Source organism: Dendropsophus ebraccatus, chromosome 13, assembly GCF_027789765.1.
Source record: "Dendropsophus ebraccatus isolate aDenEbr1 chromosome 13, aDenEbr1.pat, whole genome shotgun sequence".
Lineage (NCBI taxonomy): Eukaryota > Metazoa > Chordata > Amphibia > Anura > Hylidae > Dendropsophus > Dendropsophus ebraccatus.
This window is the reverse complement of record NC_091466.1, coordinates 10,052,045-10,077,128: the sequence shown is the minus strand read 5'-3', so window position 1 is coordinate 10,077,128 and position 25,084 is coordinate 10,052,045. Positions and strand designations below refer to the sequence as shown.

At 48.6% G+C, this 25,084-nt stretch overlaps 1 protein-coding gene across 1 annotated transcript; it reads right to left on the bottom strand.

Moving 5' to 3' along the window:
* Positions 1 to 1,373: 1,373 nt before the first annotated feature.
* Positions 1,374 to 23,755, bottom strand: DLL4 (delta like canonical Notch ligand 4). Its single transcript, XM_069951366.1, has 11 exons — positions 23,514 to 23,755; positions 23,196 to 23,435; positions 20,538 to 20,580; positions 16,890 to 17,156; positions 11,982 to 12,042; positions 11,086 to 11,216; positions 10,800 to 10,969; positions 9,134 to 9,353; positions 7,273 to 7,987; positions 5,312 to 5,420; positions 1,374 to 2,204 (listed from the first exon to the last, which is right to left on the bottom strand). The coding sequence occupies exons 1-11, from the start codon at positions 23,559 to 23,561 to the stop codon at positions 2,199 to 2,201; spliced, it is 2,010 nt and encodes a 669-aa protein (XP_069807467.1). The 5' UTR covers positions 23,562 to 23,755; the 3' UTR covers positions 1,374 to 2,198.
* Positions 23,756 to 25,084: the final 1,329 nt, after the last annotated feature.

Here is a 25,084-nt window from a genome sequence, read left to right as displayed (position 1 = left end):
CTAATCTGTATGTGTAAAGGCAGCCTTAAAGGGGTTATCCAGTGCTACAAAAACATGGCCACTTTTGACTCACTCTTGTCTCCAGATTGGGTGGGGTTTCAAACTCAGTTCCATTGAAGTAAATGGAGCTTAATTGCAAACCACACCTGACCAAGAGAGGGGGAAAAGTGGCCATGTTTTTGTAGCGCTGGATAACCCCTTTAAATATGGAAAAAGAATTGCACCCACATTGCTCTCATCTGAACCTCATTCTTACGTTGCGCTCTGCATCGAAATGCAGAAGCCTGAGGACTGGTGTGAACACACTCCTACTGAATTCCAGTCTCTGGTCTATAGTGTTCTTGAAGGCCGGAGTGTAATATTCAGGGGATAACAGGTACAAGATGGGGAACTGGGGGGGGGGGGGTGTCAGGTGTGTCACGGTCACAGTTCAGTAGTTGTAGTTCACCATTATGACATATGACAAAAGGCCGCTACAGACAAGATGAATGAACATGAATTCTGGGTGTATACAGTGTATAACATATATACACCTACATTCACATCTCTGAAATGGTTTAAAGTAGTTAAAATTTTTCTGCAGAAATCAATAGTCCAGGCGATTTTACGAAACTTTGTAATTGGGTTTATTAGCTGAAAAATGCTTTTTTATCATGAAAAAGCAGTTTGAAGCTCTCCCCCCTGTCTTTATGGTTCTCTATGGAGAGGGGAGGGGTGGAGGGAGATGAGGCACCAAAACAGAACAAAGAGTTAATTTACAGCTACATCACCGGGCTATCTCCTCTGACAGTCAGCACTGACCTCTCAGATTTCTGAATAACGGCTTTCACACAGTTTCCGCTGTGTAATCCTTTGTTCTCTGCTGCCGACTAATCTCCTCCCCCCTCCCCTCTCCATAGGTTACACAGGGCTTGACTGATGTAAAAAAGTCGAGATTTCCTGATAATGAGCAGTGGATAAGAGAGAGGAGGAGGGGGACCTGGGGAAAGGCTTTGTGAATGCAGATAATGGCATATTTGCCTAATAAACCCAATTACAAAGTTTCTTAAAATCGCCTGGACTATTGATTTCTGCAAAAAACAAAACGAAACAGTGACACTTTAAGAAAACCCGCTAGCCCTTTAACTTTAAATTCAGAGCAGTCAATGAGCTAGAATTAGGTTATCCGACTTCCCCATTATGCACAATACGCCAATATGACCCAATCTGCGGCTGCAAACTACAACTCCTATCATGCCCTGACAGCCTTCGGCTGTCAGGGCATGATGGGAGTTGTAGTTTTGCAGCCGCAGGTTGGGTCACATTGCAACACACCATATATATATATATATATATATATATATATATATATATATATATATATATATATATATATATATATATATATAGATAGAACGCACTTAAATGGAATAACCTTACATTTACATACGTCAGGACGGACATCTGATGCCTTTATATAAATTACTAAGTCTGTGTAAAACCACGATAGCAAAAATTATTAAAGTCTGTGTTCTGGATAAAAAAAAAAAACGATTCTCAGTAGTGCAAAATGAATTATTACTAAAAAATAAAATAAAATAAAAATCGGAATGGCCGTCTGTATTAGGTTGTCATGCAGTGTAAGGCTGTGACTAGTCGCTGGGATTCGTAGAAAGTCCCCCACATTCGCTTTAGAAAAAAAAACCGAGTCTGGGACAAATCCTAGCTTAATACTGTTCCGGTATGACGTAGAATCAGAGCAGTGATCGGCCAAGGCTCAGCCTCTCTCTCTCTCGGGAAGGCTTTTAGGCACTTCTAAGACGTAGGACGATATCGTAAGTCATCGTTCTGCATAGCAAACCAGTAATCCCATCCGCTTTGTAGGAGTGTGTATTCTAAGGCAGGAATAGTCGATGGCCATCGCTGGATAAAGGACACTTGTCATTGCGGAAGTCTCTTTAACGTTTCCCGTTCGCTCCGGTTTCTTCCAGTATTGTTACATTCAGTCGATCGGACGCTAGAGCTGGTGCTCGGAGTCTATTGCCTTTCTGGCTGAGCCACAATCCATTCCCTCCGCGCGGGGTGGTTTGATCTCTCGGAAGCAGCGAGTTTCACCGTTTGTGCTCAGATTCCCTCTCCAGTCATTGTAAACATAGGTACATGGCATGCCTTCCACGTGTGGCCGGTGAGGAAACATTCACGTTCTGGAGGCTTCAGCTTTACACCTGCGGGAGAGAACAGAAGGGTATGAGGGTGAGTATAACGTGAGACAATATCGCACATATACAATACAGGTCCGTCTAGCCGCACTGAATGGTCACTGTATTAGAGCCCGCTGCCCTCTCATGTCCGGTCCTCCCTGTATGGAAATCTGTGACCCCGGAGGGCAACATAAAATCCAGTGATCAGAGGGATTGGTGTGAGGACTGGTCATCGAGGTTAGGTTAGCCGGGGTCAGGAGGTCACTAGGGTTTTATCATGTAGCAGAGAATAGCGAGATACAGGAAAGACTTCCAGAGAAAGGAGATCCAGATCCAGGGATACTGAAAGGCGAAACTATCGCTGAGCAGAGGAGAAACATGGCGGTCAGATGGATCCAGATCTGTGGGGTGAAACATGGCCGATCAGATGGATCCAGATCTCTATGAAGAAACATGGCCGGTCAGATGGATCCAGATCTCTGTGGAGAAACATGGTCGGTCAGATGGATCCAGATCTCTGTGGAGAAACATGGCCAGTCAGATGGATCCAGACCTCTGTGGAGAAACATGGCCGGTCAGATGGATCCAGATCTCTGTGGAGAAACATGGCCGGTCAGATGGATCCTGATATTTGTGGAGAAACATGGCCGGTCAGATGGATCCTGATCTCTGGGGTGAAACATGGACGGTCAGATGGATCCAGACCTCTGTGGAGAAACATGGCCCGTCAGATGGATCCAGATCTCCGTGGAGAAACATGGCCGGTCGGATGGATCCAGATCTCTGGGGTGAAACATGGCCGGTCAGATGGATCCAGATCTCTGGGGTGAAACATGGACGGTCAGATGGATCCAGATCTCTGTGGAGAAACATGGCCGGTCAGATGGATCCAGATCTCTGTGGAGAAACATGGACGGTCAGATGGATCCAGATCTCCGTGGAGAAACATGGACGGTCAGATGGATCCAGATCTCCGTGGAGAAACATGGCCGGTCAGATGGATCCAGATCTCCATGGAGAAACATGGCCGGTCAGATGGATCCAGATCTCCGTGGAGAAACATGGCCGGTCAGATGGATCCAGATCTCTGTGGAGAAACATGGCCGGTCAGATGGATCCAGATCTCTGTGGAGAAACATGGCCGGTCAGATGGATCCAGATTTCTGGGGAGGAACATGGCCGGTCAGATGGATCCAGACCTCTGTGGAGAAACATCGCCGGTCAGATGGATCCAGATCTCTGTGGAGAAACATGGCCAGTCAGATGGATCCAGACCTCTGTGGAGAAACATGGCCGGTCAGATGGATCCAGATCTCTGTGGAGAAACATGGCCGGTCAGATGGATCCTGATATTTGTGGAGAAACATGGCCGGTCAGATGGATCCTGATCTCTGGGGTGAAACATGGACGGTCAGATGGATCCAGACCTCTGTGGAGAAACATGGCCCGTCAGATGGATCCAGATCTCCGTGGAGAAACATGGCCGGTCGGATGGATCCAGATCTCTGGGGTGAAACATGGCCGTTCAGATGGATCCAGATCTCTGGGGTGAAACATGGACGGTCAGATGGATCCAGATCTCTGTGGAGAAACATGGCCGGTCAGATGGATCCAGATCTCTGTGGAGAAACATGGACGGTCAGATGGATCCAGATCTCCGTGGAGAAACATGGACGGTCAGATGGATCCAGATCTCCGTGGAGAAACATGGCCGGTCAGATGGATCCAGATCTCCATGGAGAAACATGGCCGGTCAGATGGATCCAGATCTCCGTGGAGAAACATGGCCGGTCAGATGGATCCAGATCTCTGTGGAGAAACATGGCCGGTCAGATGGATCCAGATCTCTGGGGAGAAACATGGCCGGTCAGATGGATCCAGATCTCTGTGGAGAAACATGGCCGGTCAGATGGATCCAGATCTCTGTGGAGAAACATGGCCAGTCAGATGGATCCGGATCTCTGTGGAGAAACATGGCCGGTCAGATGGATCCAGATCTCCATGGAGAAACATGGCCGGTCAGATGGATCCAGATCTCCATGGGGAAAATGGCCGGTCAGATGGATCCAGATCTCTGTGGAGAAACATGGCCGGTCAGATGGATCCAGATCTCCATGGAGAAACATGGCCGGTCAGATGGATCCAGATCTCTGTGGAGAAACATGGCCGGTCAGATGGATCCAGATCTCTGTGGAGAAACATGGCCGGTCAGATGGATCCAGATCTCTGGGGAGAAACATGGCCGGTCAGATGGATCCAGATCTCTGTGGAGAAACATGGCCCAGGCATAAGCCGTGTGAATTGGTGACCCCCTTGTCAGGTGAGAACACTTCCGGCTGGTGGAGGAGATGCAATGGGGGGGTGTTTTCTTGGCTTTCCCCCGTCCTCTGATATCAGTGTATAGATGTTTGGACAGTAGAAATTATCTAAGCAAGTTCATTCCTCCATGGCAGCTGTTTCCTCTGGGGCAGGAGGAGACAGTCAGCAGGACAATGCACTGTCCACAATAGTCGTATTGTCATAGATTGGGAACAATCATGGATTTCCTTCCTTGGCCATCGCAGTCTCCAGGTCTTAATCCTATAGACGTCTCTGGGATAAGGTACAGGACCTCCATGTAATGTGCAGTGACTGTGGGGAGTGATCCTGTCCACGTGGGCCGATATTCCTGCAGAGCCGTCTCATCACCTGGTGGAGTTTGTGCCAGGACGAATCGCTGCCGTTCTGATGGCCAATAGACGTCCAATGTGCTTGTAGATGGCGGCTCTAATAAAGTGGTCATCCCGTGTATTATAGATAAAGCTACTTATGTTACGTACATCACACTATGCCTAATGCAGAGGTCTGCTGCGGATCTAGAATATAAGGGAAACTCCCAGCAATAACCCATCTCTTATATGTGGACGGTTACTATTAGATCTCCAGGTGACCTGGTTGTGGCCGTGATCCATGGAGAAGCTATAACCCATCTCATTGCTTATATGTGGACGGTTACTATTAGATCTCCAGGTGACCTGGTCGTGGCCGTGATCCATGGAGAAGCTATACATTACAATCTAAGAGCATCATCTGTGGCATTAGAAAAAGGATCGGCCTGCTGAAATTCTAGCCGTCGGCGGTGACGTCCTTACCTCTGTAGCTATCACACATTCGTTCCGTTCTTCTGCTATCACATAAATAGACTGGTACATTGAATCTCTCGGGGAACATATAGTGGATATTCTACATTGTGGCTTTTCACTGTATTAGAAAAGATAATTGGGGGAAAAAAAAATATATATATAAGCATAAAAGAAAGACTGGTTTAAAGTTCATGATGTTACTGGTCGAATATAACACATGTCAAGATACAGCCCTATTCACACACACATAATGGACTTACCATAACACAAGGCCACTAACACACAAGCTTAATATGGCTGCTGTTGTGCATCCTTATTATAGCTGCAGATCCCATATCCCAAACTGATATAGTTCCCTATGATTCTTTCAGATTAGCTGATCTGCACCTGCAGTAAGGATGCACACACATGGCCATATCCAGCCTGTATGAACCTGGCCTTACAATGTTTAACACAACTGAGTATAGCATGGTCACCCTACTCCAGTATACATGGCTTAAAACATGGCCGCTTTCTCCCACAAGCATTACCCCTTCTGTCCTCAGTTTGGCTGAGGGTTTTGCAGTTTACTTCCATAGTGAATAGAGCTGGACTGTCATACCACACACAACCTGAGGACAAGGGTGGCGCTGTTTTTGCAAGATAATACTTTTTTTCTAATGCTGGATAACTCCTTTAAGTCCTGGCATCATCACATGACCCCAACTTTTCTTCACTATGCCATATAATGTGTTCAGATGAACAGACAACATTTCTTTTAAAGCCACATAGACTGATGGTGTCCTATAAATGGCCGCCTCTGTAGAGAACTCAGTTCGGCCAACAAACTTAGAGCGGGAACATATAGAGCGGGAAAGATGGTGGCCCAAAAGGGTCTTACAATGAATCATTGGGAGCAGTGTTCCCCAGCCTGGAGCTGTTGTAGAACTACATCTCCCATCATGCTAAGAGTTGTAGTTTTGCAACAGCTGCTGAGTGGCAGGTTGGAGAACACTGCACCGAGGGAGTCTAGGTGGCAATTGGACAATTGGACCAGTCAACCATCCAACGTGCATGTGGCCTCCCAGATCTTTCCTGGTGGCAGATGTCAGACTTCAATGGCCCAATCCTTTTATTCTTAAGGCGTAAGCCGCCATTAGAGTCTGACAGCAGCTTTCTCTCCCCACTGAGAACATATGCACACTCAGCCAAACTGAGTGTGTATGAAGACTGGGAGAGATGGCCGTCTTGTGTATAATGGGGGGTTGGGAGGGATAGAAGTCTAGTGTATATTGGAGGATTGGGAGAGATGGCCGTCCTGTTGTTGGGGGATATACTGTATATTGGAGGATTGGAAGGGATGGCTGTCCTGTGTATATTGTGGAAGGACTGGGAGAGATAGAAGTCTAGTGTGTATTGGAGGATTGGGAGAGATGGCCGTCTAGTGTATATTGGGGGGTTGGGAGAGATAAAAGTCTAGTGTGTATTGGAGGATTGGTAGGGATGGCCGTCTAGTGTATATTGGGGGGTTGGGAGAGATAGAAGTCTAGTGTGTATTGGAGGATTGGGAGAGATGGCCGTCCTGTGTATTGGGGGATATACTGTATATTGGAGGATTGGAAGAGATGGCTGTCCTGTGTATATTGTGGAAGGACTGGGAGAGATGGCCGTCTAGTGTATATTGGAGGATTGGAAGGGATGGCCGTCTAGTGTATATTGGAGGATTGGAAGGGATGGCCGTCTAGTGTATATTGGGGGGGTTGGGAGAGATAGAAGTCTAGTGTATATTGGAGGACTGTGAGAGATGGCTGTCCTGTGTATATTGGGGGGGGGGGGGTTGGGAGAGATAGAAGTCTAGTGTATATTGGAGGACTGTGAGAGATGGCCGTCCTGTGTATTGGGGGATATACTGTATATTGGAGGACTGGGAGAGATGGCCGTCCCATCCGTGGCTTGCTAAGCTTCTGCCATGACAGTGCAGCGTGTCTCACCTGTGTAGACGGAGAGGGAACTTTTCTTCCTCTAAGCACTTTTCACTATTGTGAAACTTGTCGGCCTTCCCCACCCCGTAGATGACCCCCCCGATGAGGCCATTGGCGAGGTTACAGTCTAACGGGTGGTTTTTCAGCTTATAGTTGGATTTCTCTAGGCCGCAGTCCACCTCCAGCTCCTTCTTTTTGTTAATGTTTTTGAGCTGTGAAGCCGGGATTAAGTTATCTTTCTGGAAATCCGATAAGTTATTCATCGTCCTCGTGTCCTCCATCGGCTTCTGGCGGAAATGCCTCACCACGATAAAGATCATACACAACAAGACCAGGAGCCCCACCATCCCGGCCCCCAAGAAGACCGCCAACCAAGGGAAGTCCCAGTCCTTCTGACGCTTCTCCACTGGAAACTCGCAGTGGCTTCCCATGAAGCCGGACGCACAATGACAGGCGATGTTATTCTCGTAAGGCGTAACGCTGCACGATCCTCCGTTCTTGCAGGGGTTGGCGCCACATTGGTCGGTGATTTTGATGTTGCACGTATTCCCGGTGAAGCCTTGAGGACAGATGCAGCCGTAGTTGCCGCTGTCGTCGTAGCAGGTCCCTCCATTGGAGCAGGGATTCCTCGCGCATACGTTCATATTGGTTGCACACGTCGGGCCGGTGTATCCTGAGCGACAGCGGCAAAACTGCTTGTAATTTAGGATTTGGCACTGACCCCCTGTATGGAGAAACAGATGTATTAATGGACAGTTCTGTGCTCTGAACGACAGAAGATCTGCTGTGAAATAAAAGGTATATTAAAGTACATTACGATTACATTTTTTCTTTTTGCAGAAACCACTAGTCCAGGCGATTTTAAGAAACTTTGTAATTGGGTTTATTAGCGGAAACATGTATTTTTATCATGAAAAAGCAGTTTGAAGTTCTCCCCCTGTCTTCATGGTTCTCTATGGAGAGGAGAGGGGTTGAGGGAGATGAGGCACCAAAACAGGACAACAAAGAGTTAATTTACAGCTACATCACCGGCTATCTCCTCTGATGTCAGCACTGACCTCTCTGACCTCTGAATACCGGCTTTCACACAGGTCCCGCTGTGTAATTCTTTGTTCTCTGCTGGCGACTAATCTCCCCCCTCCCCTTTCCATAGGTTACACAGGGCTCGACTGATGTAAAAGAGTCGAGATTTCCTGATAATGAGCAGTGAATGAGAGAGGGGGGGAGGGGGGGGGACACCTGGGGAAAGTGTTTTTAAATGCAGATAATGGCATATTTGCCTAATAAACTCAATTACAACGTTTCTTAAAATCGCCTGAACTATTGATTTCTGAGAAAACAAACAAAAAGACAACAGTGACACTTCCAGTACTTATCAGCTGCTGTATGTCCTGCAGGAGGTAGTGTATTCTTTCCAGTCTGGAGAGCAGGAGAGGTTTTTTATGGGGATTTGCTGCTGCTCTGGACAGTTCCTGACATGGACAGAGGTGGCAGGAGAGAGCACCTAGTCAGACTGGAGAGAATAAACCACTTCCTGCAGGACATACAGCAGCTTATAAGTACAAGACAACGGGAGATTTTTAAAGTAGAAGTAATTTACACATCTAATTTTCTGAAACCAGGTAATTTGAAAGAAAAGAAAAAAAAAAGTACCCCTTTAAGAACACAAACCAAATGCAATGTAGCATGCTGTCTTATAGGCCCATATGGATCAATGTATATCAGGGATGGGGAACCTTTAGCATTTTAGCTGTTGCAAAACTCCAATTCTCATCATAACCATAACTCGGGAATTGTAGTTCTGCAGCAGCTGGCGGGCCGCAGGTTCCCTGATGTGATGGTATATGAGCAGTACAATGTGAGTACGTACCGTTCAGACAGGGATTGCTGATACACCGGTCCATTTTCTTTTCGCAGTTAGAACCTGTATACCCCAGCGGGCACTGACAGGCATAGCTGGCCCCCATTTCCCGCTCTCTGCATGTGCCGCCATTAAAGCAGGGGGAATCGGCACAATTCAATACGCTGTGCTCGCAGTGGGTTCCGTAGTATCCTTGGGGACATTCGCAGACGTAGCCGCTTTCTCCATCCTAGGAAGGAGTGAGGAGGATTTCATGTATGAGTGTGGGGGAAACACTATCAGTAAGGTTCAATAGGAATCACAGCGCAGTGAGGCAATAGCTCAGAGGGTATAAACACACCAGACTTACCCATACATCACACAGGCCAAGTGTTGTGAGTGCAAACACAAGCAAAAGAATTTCTAGTTCTAACAAGCTGACGGTATATGGAGCCAAATAAACAGGCGAGGGAGAGAGCAAGGACAATAACCCCTATCCGTAGTTTATTGTTCCGTAACAAGTGACGTTACCCGAACAATCGCTGAAAGTTGATTGCAGATACTAGGGAATAGGTTCGTGACTCCATGCTGGTGTGAAGATCATTGTCGCAGGGGGTGCAGCAAAGGGTTGACTGCTGCCAGTGTCTCTGGACTATATATGTGGCCTCAGGTGGCCGTTCTAGTTGACTATCATGACAGAGCAGACAGCCACTGGCTCCCAGCACTGTTATATGGTCTTCTATGCTGCTTTGTTATTGCGATCACCTAAACACATAACCTTTCCAGGACATGAGGAGGGGGATCTACTACAGTGTGGGGGCTCATAAGGGGCCTACTACTCTGTGGGGGCACAAAGAGCAAACTACTACAGTGTGGGGGCACAAAGAGGGAGCTACTACTGTGCGGAGGCACAAAGAGGGAACGACTACTGTGTGGTGGCACAAAGAGGGAACGACTACTGTGTGGTGGCACAAAGAGGGAACGACTACTGTGTGGTGGCACAAAGAGGGAGCTACTACTCTGTGGGGGCACAAAGAGGGAACTACTACTGTGTGGTGGCACAAAGAGGGAACGACTACTGTGTGGGGGCACAAAGAGGGAACTACTACTGTGTGGTGGCACAAAGAGGGAACGACTACTGTGTGGGGGCACAAAGAGGGAACTACTACCGTGTGGTGGCACAAAGAGGGAGCTACTACTGTGTGGGGGCACCAAACGGGTACTACTACTAGTGTATGGAGGCACAAAGAGGCAACTACTACTATGCAGAGGCACAAGGAGGCCACTACTACTATGCGGAGACACAAAGAGGGTACTACTACTGTGTGGTGGCACAAGGAAGGAACTACTACTGTGTGATGGCACAAAGAGGGAACTATTACTGTGTGGTGGCACAAAGAGGGAGCTATTACTGTATGGAGGCAAAATAAGGGAACTACTACTGTGCAGGGGTGCAAACTGGGGCTTACTACAGTGAAAGGGGAACATGGGGGTACTAATCTGGAGACGCCAGTTTGCCCTAGGGACCAGGAGTCTAGTAGTGCCCATCTCTCAGCTCTTATCTATTGTGAGCTCTAAAGTCACAATCCCCAAACTAGCTCTGTCCCCCTGGACTGCTTAGACCTTGTCCTTGCTGTCACCTTACATATAGTTTACTGTATATTGTATATGAAGGATGTCTGTGGCCACTTCTTACCGTGCAGCTGCCACCATTTCTGCAGGGATTACTGTCACATTCATTGATCTTCTCATCACAATTCACCCCGGTGTATCCAGGCCGGCAGGAGCAGGTGTAACTCCCCTGGCCGGTGTTCATACAGGTGGCTCCGTTTTTGCAGGGCTTATGGTGGGTGCAGTAGTTTAGATCTGCGAGGAATAAAATCAGTCATTTATCAGTATTAATAAATGGACACGACCCACGTATAGGAAGCTACAAAGTACATATTCCATATAACCATGCCACGTTACTGGAGCCTACTCACCCTGGTCGCAGAAGAGACCCCCCCAGCCTTCATCACAGGTGCACTGCCATGGGACTTGGCACGTTCCATGTCTACAGCCATTATGGGGAATACACTCATTGCAGTATCGGCCCTGCCATCCTGGGCGGCAACTAGAAATTGTAATCAGATTAGAAAACAGGTCAACAACATGCGGAAAAGCAGATGCCAGGGTATTGTAACTTTGTACTACAATTGTACTACAGGGTATGGTTACTGCTGGTTACTACAGGGTATGGTTACTGCTGGTTACTACAGGGTATGGTTACTACAGGGTATGGTTACTGCTGGTTACTACAGGGTATGGTTACTGCTGGTTACTACAGGGTATGGTTACTACAGGGTATGGTTACTGCTGGTTACTACAGGGTATGGTTACTGCTGGTTACTACAGGGTATGGTTACTGCTGGTTACTACAGGTCACTGTGGGGTATGGTTACTGCAGGGTATGGTTACTGCTGGTTACTACAGGGTATGGTTACTGCAGGGTATGGTTACTGCTGGTTACTGCAGGGTACGGTTACTGCAGGGTATGGTTACTGCTGGTTACTACAGGGTATGGTTACTGCTGGTTACTACAGGTCACTGTGGGGTATGGTTACTGCAGGGTATTGTAACTAAAGGTCACTGGTATTGTTACCACAGGTTCCTGCCGTACTAATACAGCTGTGGATTGCCTATAGCACATTTATCTATAGCACCTGTAGCCCTCCAGCTGCACAGCATGATGGGAATTGTAGTTCTGCAGCAGCTGGGAGGTGGCCGCTCTGACACTTGTGGCCTATAGGATACATCAGTGACATGTGAGATGGATGGGGGTCCGGGTGCTGAGACCCCCCTGATGGCAGAAGGCAATGTATCCTCTGGAGATACTCACGAGCATTCCCCGGGGCTGTTGCAGAAACCATTTTGCTCGCTGCAGCCGTCCAGACAGATTGCTGTGGAGACATAATGCATTGGACATTGTGAGCGGATTACAGATAATCAACACGTGAGGACGTCGTACATCACCAAGTACTGTGCGGACGTCATAGAGAGTCCAGGAGACGAGTTATCGCCACATCTGGACCCACTAATTGTGGGGGTGCAGGAGGAGCGGTCACACAGAGGTCACACGGCCCCTTTAAGGAAACATGGTCGGGGGAGGGGCAGTGACCTGTTACAATACGCCATTACCACGTTTATGGTTCACAAATCACTATAGTCTTGAAAAAGAAAAGAGCTTTTCTCATTGGTTGCTATGGACATGTTTCTTACATAGCAACCAATCAGCACAGCTTTTCTATTTAAAAAACTGCGAACAGTTGCTATGGGCAACAGACTGAAGCGAAAAACTGCCGCATTTATCATGTGTTCTAATAGGTTGCTATGGGCAACAGTTTCTTAGTTTTCTAACCAATAGCAACCCAAGTTCTAGTGTAGACCACAAGGTGAAAGCTGATTGGTTGCTATGGGCAAGGAAGCCTGGAGCCACTTAGAAGAAAGCTCTGTTGCCCATAGCAACCAATCAGCGTGAAGCTTTCACTTTGTATTCTGGGCTGTGATTGGTTGCTATGGACAACAGAGACACTGGCGTCACTTAGAACGGTCACCCTAAGTGTCGCACGTTGTCGCTCCGTGTCTGGGGTTCTCATCCCCGGCCAACAAGGCCTCATTTAACGCCTGGATGACTCGGAACAAGGAGGCCGGCCGCCCAGAGAGAGGGAGCAGCTGCCGCCCCCTCCTCCCTACAGCTGTTCTCTGCACTTTGTCCCCTGGAGCTAAAGCCAAGGATAACAATTAGGACGCGTGCCGCCCCCCCTGCCTGCGACATTACACTTGACCCCGGAGCGCGACAGAAGCGCGCGGCACCGCATCAAAGTCGCAGCTAACCACGCAGCACAACTACCGAGGAGGCCGTAGTGGAAAGGCGTCCAATCAGAGCGCAGCTTACATGCTGGTGCGCCACGCACTCGGGAGAGCTGCAATCTGATTGGTTGTCTTTCTCCGAGTTCACCTGTTGCACGACGGGAAGTGTAGTTTCATCAAAGAGGGGGGAAGCCGTAAGTTGTGTAACCAGGGAGCTATGAACAGGCCTGACTGATGAAATATATATATATTTATTATGAGCTCTATATTGGGAGTTGTAGTTTGGGGCCAGCAGGAGGGTCCAGGTTGGCGGATGTGTGCTGTAGGGTATGCTGGGAGTTGTAGTTCCCTCTCCAGCACGGTCCGTCCTCTATCCTCCCAGCACTCTCCTTCCTGTTTGTTGGCTGTGATTACGTGGGAGACCTGGGAGCCTTCGGAAGCCCTGGAATGCTTTACGTCCCGCAGCACAATGTGTTTGGTGTTTTTTACGCTTTTCCTTTGTTGTTGGAGCCTAAACTTATAAAAAAAATGCCTTGTGTCCCTTATAAAAGCCAGAAAACCATGGCGCGGGGCCACAGTCATCCCAGCCAGGTCCTGAAGGGGTTAAAGTGACATAACAGCAGGTGTCCTGTACGGGCTCCTGTAGCGCATTAACCCCTTGTGGCCGCTGGGTGCGAGGGTTACACTGCTTTCCCAGATTGCTTCACCGCACATCATTCCTCTGTTGTGACAAAAACATGTTTGTAGCTAACAAAGCGTATTGCGTATTCTCTGCCCGGAGACCTGGAGACGAGATTTACCCCGAAACACCATCCTCCGCGTCCAAGCCGCAACGGCCAAGGACAACGCTTCTCCTATCTATCCATACAGGTATATTCACACCAGGTACGAAACTACAACTCCCTAAGGCTAAAGCTTTGGCTGTCCAGGGATTATGGGAGTTGTAGTTCTGCAACAGCTCGAGGGCCAAGGTTCCCCCTACCTCTGCAATACACTGAAGCTACCATGGGCCTCAATGGAACGCACCTATGACTTCTCTGTCATTGGTTACCTAGGCATAGAAAAACATGGCTGCTTTCCTACAGAAACAGCGCCACTTCTGTCCTCAGGTTGGGTGCCGTATTGCAGCTCAGTTCTATTGAAGTTAATGGAGCTAAATTGTAATACCACACACAACCTGAGGACAGGGGTGGCGCTGCTTTTGCAAGAAATTAACTGTGCTTTTTCTAATTCTGGATAACACTTTTGAAGTTTAAGTGTTTTCACCGTAAAATTTTAGTCTTTTCTTCATACTCCCCCATTATTACCCTGCTAAAAATCCTGAACCTGTGAACACACCCTTCATGGGTGTCACTGCATCATCTATTGCCATAGCACTTTTAATAGCATAGTCCTCTAGCAAACACACCTAGGATCCCCTTAAAGACCTAGAACAATCAGAAACAGCACCACTCTTGTTCTCAGTTTGGGTGCAGTATTGCACCTCAGTTCCATCAAAGTGAATAGAGCAGAGTTGTAATACCGGACACAATCTGAGGACAGGGGTGGTGCTATTTTACTATGTTTTTATAAGCCTGGCTAAGGGTCCATTTACACAGAAAGATTATCTGACAGATTATCTGCCAAAGATTTGAAGCCAAAGCCAGGAATGGATGTGAAAAGAGGAGAAATCTCAGGCTTTCCTTTATGACCTGATCTCTGTTTATAGTCCGTTCCTGGCTTTGGCTTCAGATAATCTTTCTGTGTAAATGGACCCTTACCCCTTTCAATGAATAGAGCAGTGTTGTAATACCAGACACAACCTGAGGAGAGGTGTGGTGCTGTCCTTAAGAAAGGGGGGGGGGGGGGTAAAATACCCCTTCAACATCCACCGAAGAGCAAAAACACCATGCAAAAATAGTTCGGCCCCAAAACAAAGGTCAGAAGTTTCCCCTATACACCATGGAGATATTAGGACAAGCACTGCCCTCTCGGCTATAAGCGGCACCAAAAATCAAAACACGCGGGGGATCATCCCAGAAGGATTGAAATCAGATCATTGACGCTAAGCGGTATAGAGCTCCCTGTAGCTGTCGGGGTTAATGAAGCCTCCTTCTCATCAGTCAATAGGAGGACTGCGCTGCGATCACACACACTCTCCCCATCCCTAGCCCCGGCCTCATTACCCTTTCATTTTTTTTGGCTGAATGAGCTACAGATTGGAGCCGTATCATGGGACTAATGACACGCTTCCAGAGTTGGCAGGTGTTCCCCGGGCATGAAAGGAGGCTCAATTGGCTGCTTAATTGGACGACGGAGTCGGAAACTGGCAGAGGATGAGCCGCAGCTGGAAGCAATGAAGGGGTTAAAGGGGGAGTCCCCCCCCCCCCCAATTTTTTTTTTCTTTCAAATCAACTGGTGCTAGAGTTTTGCAGTTTACTTCTAATAAAAAATCTCCAGCCTTCCAGTACTTATTAGTTGCTGTATGTCCTGCAGGAAGTGCTGTATTCTTTCCAGTCTGGAGAGCAGGAAGGAGAGGTTTTCTATAGGATTTGCTGCTGCTCTGGACAGTTCCTGACATGGTCAAAGGTGGCAGCAAAGAGCACTGTGTCAGACTGGAGAGAATACACCTCTTCCTGCAGGACATACAGCAGCTGATAAATACTGGGAGACTTGAGACTTTTAAATAGAATAATAATGATATAAATGATATAATTTGGAAGAAAAAAACACATTTCGCCGTAGGCCCCCTTTAAGTGGGAATATAAAGGATTTCACCAATACTGAATTGGAGGGTGCAATGCTAAGTGTGGGTCCTTAGGGGGCACCAATACTAGTGGGGGCCACTAAGCGACATTATCACCTAGAAGGGGCACTATGGGAAATTACTGCTGTGTGGTGGCACTAACAGAGCTCCATCACTATGTAGAAGGGCACTAAGAAGGACCCCAATACTGTGGGGGTAGGGGGCACTAAGAGGGACCCTAAATACTGTGGGGGTAGGGGGCAGTAAGAGGGACCCCAATACTGTGGGGGTAGGGGGCACTAAGAGGGACCCTAAATACTGTGGGGGTAGGGGGCAGTAAGAGGGACCCCAATACTGTGGGGGTAGGGGGCAGTAAAAGGGACCCCAATACTGTGGGGGTAGGGGGCAGTAAGAGGGACCCTAAATACTATGGGGGTAGGGGGCAGTAAGAGGGACCCTAAATACTGTGGGGGTAGGAGGCAGTAAGAGGGACCCTAAATACTGTGGGGGTAGGAGGCACTAAGAGGGACCCCAATACTGTGGGGGTAAGGGGCAGTAAGAGGGACCCTAAATACTGTGGGGGTAGGGGGCAGTAAAAGGGACCCTAAATACTGTGGGGGTAGGGGGCACTAAGAGGGACCCCAATACTGTGGGGGTAGGGGGCAGTAAAAGGGACCCCAATACTGTGGGGGTAGGGGGCAGTAAGAGGGACCCTAAATACTGTGGGGGTAGGAGGCAGTAAGAGGGACCCCAATACTATGGGGGTAGGGGGCAGTAAGAGGGACCCTAAATACCTGTCTAGACTTGAGGGTTTTTTTTTTTTTAAATAGAAGTAAATTCCAAATCTATATAACTTTCTGGCACCAGTTGATTTAAAATATTTTTTTTTTTTTTGGGGGGGGGGGGGGGGGGGGTGAACAATCCTTTTAAATCTAAAAATTTTTACATTGTTTGTTTACAAATACAAGTGAGCTGCAACAATGTAACATTCTATGTATTCTGCAACACAGCTGGGGGCAAAACTACAACTCCCATCATGAGCCGCTAATCTTCCTGTGCAAAACTACAACTCCCATCATGAGCCGCTAATCTTCCTGTGCAAAACTACAACTCCCATCATGAACCGCTAATCTTCCTGTGCAAAACTACAACTCCCAGCATGCCCTGACAGCGAGGATTAGCAGTATAGGTAGCATTATTGAGCAGCCTTACGTTTTGTGCAGTATTCTCCTTTCCATCCCTTCAGACAGGCAATGACGCCATCAGATTGGCAGACATAGTGTCCGAACCGGTCGTCGCGGGGCTTGCAGAGCCTAGAACAGCTCTCTCCGTAGTAGTTCTCGCTGCAGACCACACGATAGGAGTATTTCAGCTGGGTGTTCCTTTTCCCCGTCTTGGTATCGCTGGACCAGGCTTCACCCACATTAAGGGGTTTCTGGATGACAAAATCGCTGATCAATACTTCCCCTTGGCCGGAACCTGCGGAAAAAACAGAAACGCGGCCATGAATTTCCATGAAAAACAAAGAAACCAAAAAAATGTCAGTAAATCATGCAGAGCGTTTTAAGGAAGTCCCCCGGCCTTACTGGAGTGGAAGTTTTACACTGTCCCTATTTTGCAACAGTCAGGGTTTCCTGGTCTGTAGTTGGTGAGTTTACACAGACAGATTGTTGAAGCCAAAGCCAGGAATGGATGTGAGAAGAGGAGATGACCTGTTCTCTGTTTGTAGTCTATTCCTGGCTTTGGCTTCAAAAATCTGTCAGATAATCTGTCCCTTAGGGACTGAAGTGCTAGGCGTGATAGGAAATGGGCAAAAACAATGGCGCAAGAATATAAATGTTTAATAAAACATTCAGATTCTGTAAATGTGTGGCTCACTCTTGACTTAATTTCACGTGGATTCTGCTGATATGAATCCGTGGCGTCCCACTGTGTTCAATCTGGACATCGGACATGGATTTGATAAAAATGTAATAAGGACGTGTTCACACAGCAGATTTTCTGTGGGAAAAACCAACCCTGGGATCTGCAACAGATATCTGAACATTCTCGGGTAGAGGGCTGGGAATTGTTCACACTTAAAGGGGTTCTCCAGCGTTAGAAAAACATGGCCGCTTTCTTCCAGAGACAGCACCGCTCTTGTCTCCAGTTTGGGTGCAGGATTTGTAACTCAGTTCTATTGAAGTGAATGGAGCTTAAAGGGGTTATCCAGCGCTACAAAAACGTGGGCACTTTTCCCCCTCTCTTGTCTCCAGTTCAGGTGCGGTTTGCAATTAAGCTCCATTTACTTCAATGGAACCGAGTTCCAAACCCCACCCAATCTGGAGACGAGAGAGGGAAACAGTGGCCATGCTTTTTGTAGCGCTGGATAACCCCTTTAATTTCAAACTGCACCTGACCTGGAGACAAGAGTGGTGCTGTCCCTGGAAGAAAGCGGCCATGTTTTTCTAATGCTGGATAACCCCTTTAATTTGAGCCTTAAAGTGATACTCCAGCGATTCCCCCCCCCCCCCAAATCAACTAGTGTTGGATAATTATATACAGATTTGTAATTTATTTCTATATAAAAATCTCCAGTCTTCCAGTACTTATCAGCTGCTGTATGTTCTGCAGGAAGAGGTGTATTCTCTCCAGTCTGACACAGTGCTCTCTGCTGCCACCTCTGTCCATGTCAGGAACTGACCAGAGCAGGAGAGGTTTTCTATGGGGATTTACTGCTGTGTCAGACTGGAAAAAATACAGCACTTCCTGCAGGACATGCAGCAGCTGATAACTACTGGAAGACTGGAGATTTTTTATATAGAAGTAAATTACTAATCTATATAACTTTCTGATACAAGTTAAGCTAAAAATATTTTTTTTTCCTGCTGGAGTAACCCTTAAAAAAAAATACTGAAAAAAAATAAAATAATAATCATAATAATAATAATAATAATAATAATAATAATAAATAATCTGCATAAAAACGCTCCTATATGCGACATGTTGCTTAGGCCCTGTTCACACTGGTGGGAAATGAATGCCGCCATCCATGTGAATTCCACTTATATTCCCGTAACCAGAATGGGATTAGATGAGATTTTTCCAATTTATTTTTTTTTCTGACCCAGAAGTTTCCAAATCAGATGAATAATGATAGAGCAATCTGCTGTGTGAACATGCCCCTATAGACTAGCAGATTTCAGTGGATAGATCAGTGCTTGGACTCCCACCATGTCTGGGCAGTCGGAGAACATGGAGCATATTCCCATTTAAGTTAATGGTTCCCCATGAGAGGTGACTGTGGGGCGGTGTATAGCATAGCCCTCCCTGGCTGAGGTGAGGCGGGGGGCCCGCTCTGTGGGGCAGTGTATAGCATAGCCCTCCCTGGCTGAGGCGGGGGGCCCGCTCTGTGGGGCAGTGTATAGCATAGCCCTCCCTGGCTGAGGCGGGGGGCCCCCTCTGTGGGGCGGTGTATAGCATAGCCCTCCCTGGCTGAGGCGGGGGGCCCGCTCTGTGGGGCGGTGTATAGCATAGCCCTCCCTGGCTGAGGCGGGGGGCCCGCTCTGTGGGGCGGTGTATAGCATAGCCCTCCCTGGCTGAGGCGGGGGGCCCGCTCTGTGGGGCGGTGTATAGCATAGCCCTCCCTGGCTGAGGTGAGGCGGGGGGCCCGCTCTGTGGGGCGGTGTATAGCATAGCCCTCCCTGGCTGAGGCGGGGGGCCCGCTCTGTGGGGCGGTGTATAGCATAGCCCTCCCTGGCTGAGGCGGGGGGCCCGCTCTGTGGGGCGGTGTATAGCATAGCCCTCCCTGGCTGAGGCGGGGGGCCCGCTCTGTGGGGCGGTGTATAGCATAGCCCTCCCTGGCTGAGGCGGGGGGCCCGCTCTGTGGGGCGGTGTATAGCATAGCCCTCCCTGGCTGAGGCGGGGGGCCCGCTCTGTGGGGCGGTGTATAGCATAGCCCTCCCTGGCTGAGGCGGGGGGCCCGCTCTGTGGGGCGGTGTATAGCATAGCCCTCCCTGGCTGAGGCGGGGGGCCCGCTCTGTGGGGCGGTGTATAGCATAGCCCTCCCTGGCTGAGGCGGGGGGCCCGCTCTGTGGGGCGGTGTATAGCATAGCCCTCCCTGGCTGAGGCGGGGGGCCCGCTCTGTGGGGCGGTGTATAGCATAGCCCTCCCTGGCTGAGGCGGGGGGCCCGCTCTGTGGGGCGGTGTATAGCATAGCCCTCCCTGGCTGAGGCGGGGGGCCCGCTCTGTGGGGCGGTGTATAGCATAGCCCTCCCTGGCTGAGGTGAGGCGGGGGGCCCGCTCTGTGGGGCGGTGTATAGCATAGCCCTCCCTGGCTGAGGCGGGGGGCCCGCTCTGTGGGGCGGTGTGTAGCATAGCCCTCCCTGGCTGAGGCGGGGGGCCCACTCTGTGGGGCGGTGTGTAGCATAGCCCTCCCTGGCTGAGGCGGGGGGCCCGCTCTGTGGCCCCCAGCACACGGCTGCAATGTGAGAATTGTTTTGTTGAGATCTTCTCTTCCTCTATATCAGCAAAACATCCACAAGCCATTATTTCTTTTCCAAAGGGCGGAATCTGAGAAAGGTGTAAAATACAGGAAAAGGCGGTCGGCCATTTGGCAGACTTCTGGTTTTCTCACCACAGAGCGCACTTCTTTCCCACGCCAAAAATAAACCGGAGGAAGTGCAATTGTTTTGGAGATTAGGTACGTAAGGCCACGAAGAAGAAAAAAAAATCCAGCGCTCCGACAGCAGCTTGTTTTGAAAGTCGAAACGGTAATTTAAGAGAAGGCAAGGTTAAGCGCTGAGCGCCCCTATACATAGTGCTGGAGGAAGGACAAGGGCGCCCTCTGGAGGACAGCTGCAGAAGCACCGGCTCATTTACCTGTTGGTTTGTGGAACGCTTCAATGATCAGAGAGAAGGTTTTCTGAAGGGGAAAAAAAACAACAAAAAAGAAAAAAAAAACTATGAATAAACATGATAGAAGAATAAGCAGCCTGTAATATAGAAGGACGAGCGTTATAACAGGGAGGTTCACGGCCAGCACCGGGGCGGCTTCATTAATCTAATAGCGTCTAGTGTTACCGCACAGGGCTCCGGTATACGGGGGGGGGGGGGGGGGGGGACAGATATATCCACATACAAGGTGTGACAGGTGACACGACCTGGGACATGGCTATAGAGGGTGGGTTCCCCTTTAAGGTGGGGGTTAGGCGATCTCTCCTCGGTTACAGGCTGCGCTGTGTTTAGTATATAGATCATCTCCCTGGATTGTAGTGCGGCTCATTGTGCTGCGGCTGTGTACACACTGGATATTTACCCATAAATATAACCTGGTGTGGGGGGGGGGGCGGGGCACAGGCTGTACTACCCTGGGTATATATATATATATGTGTGTGTGCGGAGAGAGAGGGGGGGGGGGGGGGGGGGGGGGGGAGAGAAGGAAATATATATAGAGAAGGGGGTGCGGAGATAGATACAGGTAATAGATACCGTATATATACATGTGTGTGCGGAGAGGGGGGGAGAGAGAGAAGGAAATATATAGAGAGAGAAGGGGGTGCGGAGATAGATACAGGTAATAGATAACTATATATATATATATGTGTGTGCGGAGAGGGGGGGGGAGAGGGAGAAGGAAATATATATAGAGAGAAGGGGTGCGGAGATAGATACAGGTAATAGATAACTATATATATATATAGGTATGACAAGAATAGATATAGATAGATAACTTTATATATATATATACACACACAGATTATAGATAGGAGAGAGATAGAGAGGAGATAGATAGATAGATAGATAGATAGATAGGAGATAGATAGATAGGAGATAGATAGGAGATAGATAGATAGGAGATAGATAGGAGATCGATAGATAGATAGATAGATAGATAGGAGATAGATAGATAGATAGATAGATAGATAGGAGATAGATAGGAGATCGATAGATAGATAGATAGATAGGAGATATATAGATAGATAGGAGATAGATAGATAGGAGATAGATAGATATATAGATAGATAGGAGATAGATAGATAGATAGATAGATAGATAGATAGATAGATAGATAGGAGATAGATAGATAGATAGATAGATAGATAGATAAATAGATAGATAGGAGATAGATAGATAGATAGATAGATAGGAGATAGATAGATAGATAGATAGATAGATAGATAGATAGATAGGATAGATAGGAGATAGATAGGAGATAGATAGATAGAATATAGATAGGAGATAGGAGATAGATAGATAGGAGATAGATAGATAGGAGATAGATAGATAGATAGATAGATAGATAGATAGATAGATAGATAGATAGATAGGAGATAGATAGATAGAGAGATAGATAGATAGATAGGAGATATAGATAGATAGATAGATAGATAGATAGATAGATAGATAGATAGATAGATAGATAGATAGATAGATAGATAGGAGATATAGATAGATAGATAGATAGATAGATAGATAGATAGATAGATAGATAGATAGATAGATAGGAGATAGATAGATAGATAGATAGATAGATAGATAGATAGATAGGAGATAGATAGATAGATAGATAGGAGATAGATAGATAGATAGATAGATAGATAGATAGATAGGAGATAGATAGATAGATAGATAGATAGATAGATAGATAGATAGATAGGAGATAGATAGATAGATAGATAGATAGGAGATAGATAGATAGATAGATAGGAGATAGATAGGAGATAGATAGATAGGAGATAGATATATAGATAGATAGATAGATAGATAGATAGATAGATAGATAGATAGGAGATAGATAGATAGATAGATAGATAGATAGATAGATAGGAGATAGATAGATAGATAGATAGATAGATAGATAGATAGATAGACTATGGGTACCTATAACCTATATAACCTATATCTATCTGTCGCCATCCATCAGTCCCCTCTGGGCTGTGCGGATTAGATACCCGGGCAGCAGGTTAGATACCCGGGCAGGCAGGTTAGATACCCGGGCAGGCAGGTTAGATACCCGGGCAGGCAGGTTAGATACCCCGGCAGGCAGGTTAGATACCCGGGCAGGCAGGTTAGATACCCCGGCAGGTAGGTTAGATACCCCGGCAAGCAGGTTAGATACCCCGGCAGGTAGGTTAGATACCCCGGCAGGCAGGTTAGATACCCCGGCAGGCAGGTTAGATACCCGGGCAGCAGGTTAGATACCCCGGCAGGCAGGTGATACCCGGGCAGCAGGTTAGATACCCCGACAGGCAGGTTAGATACCCCGGCAGGCAGGTGATACCCGGGCAGCAGGTTAGATACCCGGGCAGGCAGGTTAGATACCCCGACAGGCAGGTTAGATACCCCAGCAGGCAGGTTAGATACCCGGGCAGCAGGTAGGTTAGTTACCCGGGCAGACAGGTTAGATACCCCGGCAGGCAGGTTAGATACCCCGGCAGGTAGGTTAGATACCCCGGCAGGCAGGTTAGATACCCCGCAGGTAGGTTAGATACCCCGGCAGGCAGGTGATACCATGTGACCCCCCCGGTGCCCTCTTACCGGCCAGGTGAAGTTGAAGGGCAGGCTGATGAGGCGCTCCGGTATGGCGGGGGTCTCCAGCACCGGGGTGATGACGCTGCCGAAGGTGCACGGTCCCGGGGACAGCACGGACTGGTAATGCTTCAGGCACACCTTGAAGAAGGTCCGGCAGCCCGGTAGACACGACCCCCCGTCCGCCAGGCTCCCGTTACTGTTCACAAAGCCGTCCAGTCTGAGCTGGAAGACCCCGGAGCCGCCGACCTTAGGGAGAAATACAGAGCGATCAGATCGGCCGATCCAGCCTGAGAGGGAACAAGCGACACATATCGGCTCCATTACCTGCTGCAAGCCCAGGAGCACCACAGCCCATACAACACTGCGCTCCATCCTCACAACCGCTGCGGTAACGCAGGAGAACGCGCTGACAACTCCGGAGACAAGAGCGGCGCTTCCAGCCCCCTGTCCTGCACAGGTAGTATCCCCGGAGGCCGCTGCTGCCGATCACACACCCCTCCTGCCCATAAATCCAAGCACGGATATGTCGCCTGATGTCGCGATACAAGCGCAGCCGAGCGGTCCGTGTGTAGCGCCGGGAATACTGGAGCCGCGCTGCCCTGGAGCCTCTTATATAGATGTCAGTGCTCCGCCCCGCCCCCTGCTGTCCGAGCGGCTGCCTGCAGGCCGGGGACACCGGGACACACCGCCGCTAGCTGCCTGTATAGGACCCCACTAGGTGCCTGTATAGTACCCCCACTAGGTGCCCATATAGTACCCCCACTAGGTGCCCGTATAGTACCCCCACTAGGTGCCTGTATAGGACCCCCACTAGGTGCCTGTATAGTACCCCCACTAGGTGCCCATATAGTACCCCCACTAGGTGCCCCTGTACCACTATGTGCCCATATAGTACCCCCACTAGGTGCCCATATAGGACCCCCACTATGTGCCCATATAGGACCCCCACTATGTGCCCCTGTACCACTAGGTGCCCATATAGTACCCCCACTAGGTGCCCATATAGTACCCCCACTATGTGCCCATATAGTACCCCCACTATGTGCCCATATAGTACCCCTACTATGTGCCCATATAGTACCCCCACTAGGTGCCCCTGTACCACTAGGTGCCTATATAGTACCCCCACTAGGTGCCCATATTGTACCCCCACTAGGTGCCCATATAGTACCCCCACTAGGTGCCCATATAGTACCCCCACTAGGTGCCCATATAGTACCCCCACTAGGTGCCCATATAGTACCCCCACTAGGTGCCCATATAGTACCCCCACTATGTGCCCCTGTACCACTAGGTGCCCATATAGTACCCCCACTAGGTGCCCCTGTACCACTATGTGCCCATATAGTACCCCCACTAGGTGCCCCTGTACTACCACCCCCACTAGGTGCCCATATAGTACCCCCAGTATGTGCCCATATAGGACCCCCACTATGTGCCCCTGTACTACTACCACCACCACTATGTGCCCATATAGTACCCCCACTATGTGCCCCTGTACTACTACCCACACTATGTGCCCATATAGTACCCCCACTATGTGCCCCTGTACTACTACCCACACTATGTGCCCCTGTACTACTACCACCACTATGTACCCATATAGTACCCCCACTATGTGCCCCTGTACTACTACTACCCCCACTATGTGCCCATATACTGTACTACTACCCCCACTATCTTCCCCTATACTACCCCCATTATATGCCCCTATACTACCCCCACTATCTGCCCCTATACTACCCCCACTATCTGCCCCTATACTACCCCCACTATGTGCCCCTGTACTACTACCCCTACTATATGCCCCTATACTACCCCCATTATGTGCCCCTATACTACCCCCACTATCTGCCCCTATACTACCCCCATTATCTGCCCCTATACTACCCCCA

What these genes read in the sequence shown, in the direction of transcription:
- DLL4 (XM_069951366.1), bottom strand. Translation starts at nt 23,561, where the DNA reads ATGGAGCGCAGTGTTGTATGGGCTGTGGTGCTCCTGGGCTTGCAGCAG. An exon ending in CCTTCAACTTCACCTGGCCG is followed by an intron (nt 20,581 to 23,195) that starts GTAAGAGGGCAC and finishes TTTCCCCTTCAG; the next exon opens with AAAACCTTCTCTCTGATCAT. An exon ending in TTCCCTCTCCGTCTACACAG is followed by an intron (nt 5,421 to 7,272) that starts GTGAGACACGCT and finishes TTTCTAATACAG; the next exon opens with TGAAAAGCCACAATGTAGAA.